Raw genomic sequence first — 12,313 nt, forward strand, 5'->3', positions numbered from 1 at the left:
GTTGTCTCCTGTTGGGTCACTCACGTGTCTCTCTTCTGTCACCTGCAGAACACTCCGAAGGGGAATCTCTCTTCTACATTGTGAGTCCCAGAGATGTTGTAGTGGCCAAGGAGCGAGACCAAGATGATCACATCGACTGGCTCCTTGAAAAGAAGAAATATGAAGTTGTTTTGATTTTACTTTTTTGAAAATGTTGACTTGTCTATGTCTATGTAACATAGAATAAAAGATTTCTGTAGTAAATCTTTCAGGTAGTCAGATTAGAGTGACCCAAGTCAAGAATATGTAAACTTGCAGTGTGCCCTTTCAGAACTTAGGGAGCACAAAGATTGCAGTGAAGTCAACTGGCTTCACTGCTCAGAGCGGGAGGAGTCGGTAGGAGGGGTTCAGGGGCTTCGCTACAGCCTGTTGAAATTTTTATTTGGGAATTTTTTTCAAAGAAATTAAAATAGAGCTAGTATTTCAGAGTTAATATTTGGATATTTTAGAGAAATTTTGTAATACATAATTCATATGTAAAAGTAAAGCTATCAAATTAATACTCACTTAGGGTGGTTTGAACTACCAGTTTGGATAGAATGATGTTGTCCACTTCATTGAGTCCTGGTTTGGACTAATTTGAGTAGATAATGCCCCAACATGACTTTTTAAGAAAAAAAAAAGATTTTTCAACTTTAATAGCTGCAAAGGCATTATTGTGTTAGTTTAGTTAGAGGAACTATGTAAATGGGTTTATATACTAATCAGCTAAAAACAACAACAAATAGTTCGTCTATATGTTGCTCTAAATTTGTAGTTACCTGGAAGGATTTGGGAAAAACAATTTTTAAAAAATTTATAAACTATTTAGAGTCCAGGTTATCGATACCTAGTTTGTAACCCAGTTATTAACATATTGCTTTAGATTCAATAGTTTCTTAAAGAAATCATTTTATGTTTTAAACTTTTGCTATTGTTTTTGAGTTTTTCGATTTAATCCTTAATTAGTTGAGTTTATTTGTTTGTTTTTGGCGGCTGGCCAGTTTGGGGGTCCAAATCCTTGACCTTGGCATTATAACACTGCAGTCTAACCAACTGAGCTAACCAGCCAGCCTTATTTTAAACATATGGGAAAGTTATACTTGCAAACTTTCTAAAACAAAAGCAAAATCAGAGATTTTCAAAAACATCATTGTAGATATACATCAATGTATGCATATGGTTTTTTTTTTTATTGAAACATAAAGGGAAAGTGCCCCTATGTCGCTATATGTCATACAGATATAGAATGGCAGATGCCTTTTTTTTTTTTTTTTTTTTTTTTTTTTTTTTTTTGATTTGGAGACTAGGAGATTTTGTTGTATTTTGACTTGTGTCTGAAATGTGACTCCAATATCCTAATGTGGAAATCAATTCAAATGGAAATGAACGAAGTCTTCATTTTGGTTGACTGCCTTTGTTTGAGTTTGAATTTTGTGAAGTTCATTCAACCATAGCATTAAAAATTCCAGGGCTTCAAGCAAAAGTCCAGAGAAAATGAGGCTTTATTCATGTAGTTCAGAACATTAAAACATAAGAAATATAATGTTTATAACCTCAATGTCTTTCTTTCCCACTCTTTCTCGTTTTCCTTCCCTCCTTTCCTGCTCTTTTTATCATGCTTATGTAAATAATAGGAAGCTCTGATGGCAGCTGAAATTAGCCAAAAGAACATTAAAAGACATAAGATTCTGGTAAGTGCATTTTTATTATCTGAAACATAATTTTATCTTTCAGTAAGTTTTAATGAGACTGAAAATAATTTGAAAAGAAAAGGTTCTTCTATCTTTTGAGGATTTATTTCAAACTAATTCTCTAACCTATGAGGTCAAAATATTTCATTTTATTGAATCAGTTTCTGCTTGTAAATAAGAGACTTGAACACCTTCTAGGAGGTAGAGATAGTTTTCAGTTATTTAGAAACTATATTTGTGAAATACACTTTAAATACAAAGCTTTCCAGTTATGTGTGTGGAAGTTTCTTTAAACCATAGGTAAAATCACATTATCATAAAATTTATCAAAAGAGTGGTTTTGTAAAACTAGATTGCTTCAGTGTCTCCATAATAACAGACTCAATTGATTTTGTTATGGAGACTGATCTAGGACATCAAATACATTTTTATTACATTCTGAACTCTGGAAAAATGTAGTGACTCAAAGCCTGTTTCTTTGCTAACTATGACAGGAAATGTGCAGATGGAGAGCAAAAAAGAAATCACGTCTGTTGTGTGTAAAGAGTCATTAGAGATCATTAGCCCAGTATCCTTGTTTTGCAGATGAAAACAGGAAACTTATTCTTTTATGACTATTTGGGTTTCAGCACAAATTCCTTCTGCTTACACTTTTCACACCTTAAACTTATCTGTAAAACTTCCCATAAAAGCCTTATTTCCAAAGTGTACACAAGCAAAATAATTTAGGAATAAAAGAAGGACAGAAAACCAGAGCGTCTTTTTTTGTTTGTTTGTTTGAATCAGAATTGTGGAGAGTAAGTGAGGACTCTCTAGAAATGGAGGAGCAGGCATTCCTGCCATTAGAATAATGTATGTGAAGAGGCAGAGGCATGAAGGGACTCGGCCTGCCTGATCACGTGGGCACTTGAGGGGTGTACTTCACAGGTGGCACAAGCCAGACCCTGCAGGGCCATCTGTAATTAGGAGCTTGGTATCTTGGAACCTCCAGAAGGCAATTTAAGCTTTTAGCACCACATCAGGTTTCTCTGTTAGAAAGATTGTCTGGTGGCGAGAGGAGGCCAGCGGGAGGCCAGCGGAGCCAGAGGTCAGTTGGAGGCTGCTTGGTAGTCCCGATGGGAAGAGAGGAGACCAGAGTCAGTAGGAACGCAGAGGCGCAGGTAGCTGGAAGACGGGATGAACGCGCGACTCGGACCTGGTGGCTGGCTCCACGTGGACACGAGAGTGAGAGCAAGACTTCTCGGCTGACTCCCAGGCTTTGGGCTTGGGCATCGGGGAGGGAGGTGGCACCATTTACTGATTGATGGACAAAGGGAGAGATGGAGACTGGAAGGAGGAGCAGAGTGGGACTGGGAGAAATTATGAGTTCTGTTTTTGACACATTGAGTTTTAGGCATCTACAGGACATCCTGGTAGAGCCCAGGAAAGAAACTTGGACTTAAAGATAGATTCAGAAGAGTTTTCAGCCAACAAGTGTCATTGGAGCACGTGCGCTTGGATTATCCTGCACAGGGCGAGTATGTAGTGTCAGAAAACAGCCCCATGAATGGAACCATCGGGAATGATGTCATTCAAGGGCTGATGCACACAAACCAGATTTGGAATGGAGAGGAAGGTTGTGTCATGGGAGTCGAGAAAGAAGAGCGTTCCAGGGTAAGGAGAGTTACATGCTAAGGGGTAAAGTGAGGTCAAAGAGGTGAGACAAGCTCAGCTGGTCAGTTGTACACTGGGTCGGTAACATGAGAGTAACTGGGGAATTTTCTGTGTATGTATGACTTATTCTCAGTCGTTTATAGGGAGTGACAAGTGCATAGGAGACTGTAAAGTCGAGTTGAATACAGACCGTCGGTGTACTGTGAGGGGGAAGACAGTGAAAACTAGCTTGAGCTGTGGCGTTGTGGGGTGGGGGTGGTGGTTGCTGGGTGTTTTGTGTAAGAGAGACACTTATGCTTATACTCAGGGAAAAAAGAGAAAGCAGGGTTGACTCTAAAGGTGTACAGAGAAAGAGAAGTGCAGGATAAGCTCATAAGTGGGGAGGCGGCATGGACAGGAGGAGAAGGGTTGGAAGGAGACCCTCTGTAGAGACTGAGATGTGATCTGTCCTCAGAGCAATAGAGGAAATCAGGCGCCTTTTCTTCACTTGAGTTCCTATAGACTTGAAATACGATTTCCCACATAGTAGTCATTAGAGTAAAAACTCAGTAAACTAAAAACTATGTATGTTTCCCTTCACTCCTGAAACAGGCATGTCCTATAAATCATGTGTAGAATTTTTTCTCCTAGTGCAATGTAATTTCATACCAGGCATGCAGAGAAGAATTGGGCTCCTGCCATTTCTGCCATTTCTCATGCACACCTTTTTTGTACATAAAGTAGAAGTTAATATTCAGGTTTTGTTATACATACTGAGTTTAAGCTTTTCGAGAAAATGCTTTTAGGTGGAAATAATATTTCATAAGAAGAGTCATGGGCAGATAAGTCAGGACTGTCCTCCCAGGCTGCTTGTGGCACTGGCCACCCCAAAGCCTTTCAGAACCGAGGTGGAATAAGTGAATAGACGTGAACACTCTGAAGCCAGTCAGTTCCCAGCTTTCAGCTCAGTTTCTTCATCTGTAAACTTATGGGTTTGAATTATCTGTTTTCTGGAGCTCATTTTTACTTTACTATTAACTTTAATATTTCATATTTCCCTTTAATATGATAATCTGTCATTTCATTTTTTCTTATAGCATTTCTTTAGGCTTTGGATAGAGGAGACAAGTAGCTCACATTTTACCGATGAAGGCACACAAAGCAGAATTTCATATCCATTGACAACATGAAAGTGTTGGATCATGTTTCTAATATGATTTCCTTTGTAGAAAATCTCTTAGAGGAGGGCAGATTAGGAGGCTTTAAAATAGTAACACTGCTTATTTAAGTATGAATATGCTTAAGAAAGAAGCAAGTGTAATTACATAAAGCAAACAGGTTGCAGTCAGTAGTGCTGAGGGGACCCTACCGTCGTAGCCTCATCCCTGCACCCAGCTTTTCAGTTCCAGTTGAATTATGAGATTTCTTCATTTACTTTTCCCTAGGATATTGGCTTGGCATATATAAATCACCTGGTGGAGAGAGGAGACTATGACATAGCAGCACGGTAATAATGACATCTCCACAATTATTTGTTAATATAAATTGACCAATGTTAACAATAAAAATAAGCCGTTCTTTGCAGTTGACATTTTATTTTTTTACATTTTTCTAACAAGGGCAATTTGTGGATATTAATGGTTTCAATCACAGAATGGATTAATATATATTATTTCCCCAATTACTATTTCATTTTTGCCAAAGGAGAATTGTTTTTCTCAGTATTTAATGAGAGGGTGTCAAGAACCCTGAAGGAGCTGCGAACTTACCCTGGTTATAAGCTAACAAGTTAGCCTGCCACAATTTCATGGGTGCTGGCAGGAGACTTGAAACTCCTGGGTCAGAGACAAAGGACTATCTCAGCAGTAGCAGCCAGAATACTACTACACCAATCATAATAACCAGAGTATTAGCACTTGCCACAGAGCCTCAAGCCCCACTTCCTACAGCACAACAGTGTGACCAGGAGACCCTGCCTTTACAGTGCGTTGTGTTACATAGAGGAACCCTGAGCTTAGGATATCTGAATCTCTCCTAATGGGCAGTAAGCCTTCAAGCCCTTTACCTTAGAAGAGGATGTTACCCTTATTATACTAGACTATAAGCAAACCTGCCTTTTGCTCTGGAGGGAGACACTGTGTCCACTAATTTCTAGGTCTATTTGCTATACACGCATCCTTGAAAGATAGTCCAGAACGAGGTGTCTCTGCTCACAGTTCAAGGAGAATCATTCCCAACAAGAGTGTGACAGTTAAATGAAAGTGATCAGGTCCCAGGGCCCCAGGTTGCAGGGGTCTGTGGTGGGCAGAAAACAAAAGTGCTATGTAGGGGTTCCCACTGGGGCTGTGCAGTGCTGTCCACGTGATGGCGTGATAGCCCTGGAAAACTGCCTTCAGGCCTGCTTGTAGTCAGTCCTCTGAGATTATTTAAGAAAATGTGTTTCTTTGATGTGTAAAGTAACAAACAGTCCTCCAGATTACGTACTATGATGGGATTCTAATTTTCTGAAGTCTGACTTTTGGAGTCCATTATTTCAAGCCATTCAGGAAGGATCTGGCGCTCCGGGGTATGATGAGTTTTCTCATGGTGAGAAAGGTCCCCAAACCAGAAGTTAAACCATCTAGATAAATAGGAAATTCAGAACAGGAAAATCATTAGGAAAACCCCTAATCATAGTCTTCTGAAAGAGATTCGTATTTGTTTATAAGTATTTTTTGTTAATTTTTGTGATTTCTGTCAACCTGTGTATGCGCCAAGTAATAGTAATATGTTTGTGTTTTTTGGTACATGAGATAGAAATTTGTCAAAACTCTGGGAAGAGAGATTTATCTAAACCCCTGGGGAAAATGTCTACTTATTTTGTCTCTGTTTACTTTTTTATTTATACTTTCTTCCTCTCTGGGATGTTTTTACTGCCAGCAAATGCCAGAAAATTCTTGGGAAAAATGCAGCACTCTGGGAATATGAAGTTTATAAATTTAAAGAAATTGGACAGCTTAAGGTAAGCAAAGCTTTATTTTTAACTCTTAATTTTTTTTGTTTTTTAATAATTTATTTTTAATTGAAATGTATTGATTTACATATTTATGGGGTACAGAGTTTTACTTTAATACATGTATACCATGTATAATGATCAAATCAGGGTCGTTCATCTTTACAAAAATGTATCATTTCTTTGTGATGTTAACTCTTAAGTTTTGCATGTAGTATATTAATATTGAGATGGAATTAAAATCAAGGTAATAGTAATCAGTTCTTTATTAGGAAGTATTATCTCAGCTGGAAAGAAAAATCGAACTTTCAGAAATTAGTTTCAGAACATACGTTAAATATGTGGTTCTTTCTGGTTCTTTCTGAGAGACTTAGTTTAGACTAAGTTTAGACAAGTTCTTTCTCGTTTTCTCTGAGAGACTTAGTTTAGACTAAATTTAGACAAGTTCTTTTTAATGACTTTGGAAAACAAGTATCATTCAGTAGATTGTAAAATATAAGACTTTCAGATTTGCTGAAAAATTAATGTATTTTTTAAATAATATTTACCTGCTGGAAGACAAGTGGAAAAATTTGACCACATAGCTCTAATGAATAATTATGATATTTCATTTAAAAAAAAACTTTCAATTTAGTGCACTATATCCAAATCAAAGCATTCCTGTATTTGTTTAAAATATTTTAAAATTTTTACTATTTGTGAGCCTTTTTTTGAATGCTGTCTTGGAGTTATGAATATGCTTTTAAAAATTCCTAGTTACTCATCTTGTGAGCCCTACGACTTCTCCTGTACCTGTTCCATGAATGCTCCTCTTCTTTGAGAGGTCCCCACAGACACTTCTCATTGGGTTGTTGGGCTGCTCCTGGAGGGTTTTATCCAGTCCTCTGGCCCTGTTTACACTGCTGCCCTCTCTACTGATTTGTGCATTGTGGCTGTTTCTCCTTCTTGCACTGCTGATAATAACTCAGGTTAATGTAAATCCACTTCCTTCCCAGATCTGTTCCTTCTTTCAGTCTGTGTTTGTAATGCACTGTATACCCATTCCCCCGTGCTTGACAGCTCCGCGATACTGCTCTTGACAAGGACACGTCACTCACCTCCTCATTCTCTTTCATCTCCTGTTCCGGTCAGTTTCACCATGTCAATACCAGTTGGGCCTCTTCTCCCCACTGGTACTACTGCCTTAGCTCCTGCCTGAGCCATTACAAGGGCCTTCGGATGTCTCTATGGGCAATCCTAGCCCGGAAGTAGCTGTTTAAAAAGTAAATCTGGACTCTCACTTCCCTAGTATCTGTTGCCTCCCTCCTGCCCATGGAATACATTGGAATTCCTCCCCTTCCTCTCCGCCTCACCTCCCTTCAGTGAGAGCCGTCTCTCATCTCTGGGTCCCTCTGACCCCCCTGAGCGCAGATGCGCGCTCACAGCTCCATGCCTTTGCTCACAGTGCTCCTGCCAGGTGCCCTTCCCCTTCCAAGCCCCATGGGCCTAGGGTTTAGTAGACTGTGTTCTCCTCTGCTGCCACAGCACTTTGTCAACCCCCCTCTTATAAAACTTACCACATGATATCACAGTTATCTGCTTAAATTTCTGTTTATCTTCTCTCTGGGGCTGTGAGCTCCTTGGCTATGGTGACCCTAGCTCCATGTCCCCAGTACAAAGCATGGTGATTGGTGCCTAGGGCACTATTGGTAATTGCACAGAATTTGGTAATTTGACTTTTAACACAGCACTGAAGATATCTAAAGAGCCTAAGATGTATTTTTTCTAATTTCAAAAGATGATTGTGTATTGTTAAAGGCTGATATATTCCAGTTCGACGAAAGAAAGACAGATGGGTGACTCTGTGACTTTCTCCCTCATATTATTTAGATTTTTTGAACTCATAGAGAAGAACAGAGAGATAGAGCTTAACCTACACGATTTTTTATTCATCTTTCCATACATAATATACATACACACATATATACACTTTTGAAAATATAATTTGTTGTTAGATAGTAGAGTTCATTTGAATCTTTACTGTTCAGGATAATTTTCCAAAGTATTCTGTTGCTTTAAATTTTTAAAGTTAAAATATACTTCTATGTTTTCTGCATTGGAATACAGTTTTGTTTTGCCACTTTTTAAAGGATTTTTTTTTTTTTCTTTTTCTTCCCTAGGCTATTAGTCCTTATTTGCCAAGAGGGGATCCAGTTCTGAAACCACTCATCTATGAAATGATTTTACATGAATTTTTGGAAAGTGATTATGAGGTATGACATTCAGACATGGTCATATTTACTTGTACTCAATGGGAAATGGTAAGAAATCTAGAAAATAACGCAAGGGAGCAACTGGTTTAAAGGAAACAGATTTGCAGCTCGCATGTGTCAGGTGAAACTTAGACTTTGATGATAGCTAATGTTTATGTAGACAGTGAAAGCACCCAATCCACGTGTATTTTAGAGAATTCCTTAAAGTTACCTCCTGCTATAGCTAAAGAAACAGAGCTAAGTACCTTTTTGTGAATTTCGTAAATAGAATAGCAGCTGCTATCAATGCTTACACTACCCCTAAAGAAGTCAGAACTCTCTGAAACATGAGCCCCAGAACTAAGTTCACCGTAGGAGAATTAAAGAAAAACTAGAGGGCAGAATTGGAGAAGCGGGTCAGAAATGATCTGTTTGCTCCTTGATTAAGGAGAAAGACAGTACATGTATTCCTTCTCTACTATACACTCTGCACTTCCACATGCCCATATTGTGATTTTTATACCCTCAACACTACTGTAAGAAATAATATCCCAATTTTACAGATGAGGAAACCAAAGATTAAAGAAATCAAGTAACTTGCTCAAAGCCATGCATTTAATAAATAGTCATGGCTAGATTTGAATTTAAATTTAGTGTTGCAAGCACCTAAATGGACTACAATTTTTAAAGTTTGTTCATTTAACACGTATTTATTCAGAAAACATCTGTTTAGTGCCTGCTGTATTCCAGGAGTGTGCTAGGCATGCAGCTGTGAATAAAGGGATGCCCGTTCAGTTGGCAGTCATAATCTAAGTCACACCCAAGCATGTAAACCAGTGGTTCTTAGCTGTAGCTGATTTTGCCCCCAGGGAACATTTGGCAATGTCTAGAGACTGTTTTGGTTGTCAGGGCTGGCAAGTTGGTGATACATTCAGTGGGTAGAGGTAGGGTGCTGGTAAACAAACTGCAATGCACAGGACAGCCCCTACAACAAAGAATTATCTGTCCTCGGTTTCCAGTAGTACTAAGGTTGAGAAACCCTGATATGGACAGGTGCATTATTATATAATATGCCAAGTGCTGTAACAAAGCTATGAGCACTGTCTTGTGCCTGACACTCAGCCTGCTTCCCCTCCTGTTCAGAGGAAAAAGATGAGATTTCTGGTGAACAGATTCTAGAAAAGACTGGTAAGCTCTTGCTCATAGCTGTGACTGGTGCTAGGAGGATCCATAAATCAGGAGATGGAACATGTTGGACTTTGGCTGCTGTTCTCTAGCGTCTGCCCAATCTTCATAGTCTTTAATACAAGCAGCAAAGTCTTCAGGTCCTTTTCAAGCTCAGGGATGTCACTCAGTGAGACTTTTTCATTTTTGGTTCCTCACAGTATGCTGCAGGTCGTCGTTGCCTTCCTTCATGCTGGGTTAAGTCTGAAAGATAAGGAAGACTTTATTCACAACTTGTCCCTTGCCAACAAGAATATGAGGTGCTTTGCAAAAGATTAATGCATGGAAATAGAAAGAGGTTGTCAGACGACAGGGGGATTGAGAAAACTCTTGTGCTTTGAGTGCCTTTGAGTACTAAACACCTTGTTAACATACTTTTTAAATAAGTAACTGATTCCAATTAAGGAGAGATAATATGGCAAACACTACCTTTTACTCTGAGATGATTCTTGATCTTAAGATCTAATGGGATCCTTGACCCTGATAACCCTAGTGTTTGATCAGTTACTGTCAACCAAGTATTCCTGAGACGTAAGATCCAAACATCCAGATGCACGTGTGGACGTTTATAGTTTTTTTACTTTTATAAACTTGTATTCTTAGCATAGGAAAGGACTAGGTGCTTTAGCATGAATTAAACGTGAACAAAATATTTCTTTAATAATTGCATATGCTAATGCAGGTGATGTTTCGTCATCTTCTCTTACTAGCATGTGTTATAACATCATAATCTAGTCTACTCTAACAGCATGGATCTATTCTTTCTAGATCTGTTAAGATTTTATGGTAATAGTGCCTATCACTGACAGCCTGCGAATGTAGACTGGAGGCACGGTTCCTATTCATTTCCTGTTTAGTTCAGTTCAACATGTCTTTACTTGGAACCTGTCCTTGTCTAGAACTGGGCTGAAGACTCAATTGGATCAAGAGAAATTTTTTTAAAAAAATATGGTCTAGGCTTCAGCAAGTTTCTAGGCTGTTTGGGGAGATCATGTTAATAAGCCGTAAGCAACTAGAAAATAAGTAAGGTAGAGCGATGTGTTCTATAAGAGATCTAAAGCGAGAGGCCATTATTGGCCATAGTTATTAGAAAAGGTTTCTTCAATGAAGAAAGACTTATAATAATAGCTTTCTGATTCTTTCCAGTCTGTTCTGAGTACACAGAGTGGCAGTCATAAATTTTCCACCCTTGTATATCTTCCCAAAAGAAAGAGAATTATGAGTATTCTGTGAAAATGGTGAAAAAGAATACAAACTTTAGAAACACTGAAGTGTATTATACTCTTCCTGTTTTTAAAGTAATATAACTTAAGCATAAAAACAATTTAATTATTTTTATGACTGTGTTACAATTCTTTCACATGATTCCACTCTGTCGGGAGTGGTGAGGATCTGAACTCTTGACGTCGGTGTTACAACACAGCACTCTAAGCAACTGAGCTAACTGGCCAGCTGCCTCACCTCTTTCTTTTTTAAGAAACTGTTTTGAATCCTGTATCATTAAAATCATCCTATTGATTCATACCTGGAAGACTTTTGACTGACACTGAAAGAAATAAGCGTGACTTAAACTTAGAGCTTGTCAGTGTTTTCTCCTGAATGTTTTAGGATGTCTGCTTGGCCAGTTCTCTTAAGAAGGTTATAAATAATTTGTTTTTATTGTCATAAGCTCTTATAAATAATTCTTATTTTAGCTTTCTTTATTCTCAACTTAATGTTTAATTTTGAATGAAATTGTCACATAATCGATCAAATAGCAGTGTTCCATAGCAACACTTTTGATCACATATTTAATGGATGAAAATTTTGTGCTGCTAAACAGAGCACTAAAGGTCAGATTGATGCCAGAAGAGAAGGGTTCTGGGAAGCCCCAGTAGTTAGCTTTAACTGACCTCCTCCTCTTACCAGGTTCTTGACTCCATGATAGGAAAGAATTCAAGAGCAGAGTCACAGTAGAAGGTGAGAACAGGTTTAATGTGATGAGTAAGAGATATAGATGCCACAGAGAGAGTGCAGCCTAGCTCCAGAGACCCAGCAGGGCCCACACCAGGTCCAATACAAAAGTAAGAACTACCCACTTACAGGCTAGTACAGAGTGCAGGCCAGCTCAGAGTGAGCAGCCGCCTGCCAAAAATAAGTTTGATACAGAAGAAAGACACATACCTCAGCTGGCAAAGTGCGGGTTGGCCCTAGGAAAGTGAGCAATGACCCGCATTCTGCTGGGATTCAACCTTTATAGTCTCGCTATCCAGTACATATTCATGCTACCTAATGAATATAAATTCCACTTTACTGAGCATGCTTGGCTATTAGGGTTATAGAACCCCTTTCTGCTGAGCATGCCCAGCACTGGATTTGCGTAAGTCAGCCCCCTCAGGTCTTGTGTTGGTTTGATAATAGGTTCAGCTAGCAACAGTAACTTTCCTTTAGGGGAGGTCCTAGAGAAGGGCCCTGAGACCTTGGGGAGCCGCTGGAAACCCAGAGGTGTTTCCTGTAACCCGAGCTGAGGAAACTGAGCACCT

At 38.8% G+C, this 12,313-nt stretch overlaps 1 protein-coding gene across 1 annotated transcript in view; it reads left to right on the top strand.

The window, feature by feature from the left end:
- The window catches only part of VPS41 (VPS41 subunit of HOPS complex), a 186,319-nt gene that overhangs the window by 135,434 nt on the left and 38,572 nt on the right, over positions 1-12,313 (top strand). Inside the window, exons 13-17 of the mRNA XM_063114079.1 lie at positions 49-164; positions 1,656-1,712; positions 4,790-4,851; positions 6,264-6,345; positions 8,496-8,588. Of these exons, the coding sequence (XP_062970149.1) occupies positions 49-164; positions 1,656-1,712; positions 4,790-4,851; positions 6,264-6,345; positions 8,496-8,588 (410 nt within the window). The remainder of the gene's footprint in view (positions 1-48; positions 165-1,655; positions 1,713-4,789; positions 4,852-6,263; positions 6,346-8,495; positions 8,589-12,313) is intronic.

Source organism: Cynocephalus volans, chromosome 11 (assembly GCF_027409185.1).
Source record: "Cynocephalus volans isolate mCynVol1 chromosome 11, mCynVol1.pri, whole genome shotgun sequence".
Taxonomy (NCBI): Eukaryota; Metazoa; Chordata; class Mammalia; order Dermoptera; family Cynocephalidae; genus Cynocephalus; species Cynocephalus volans.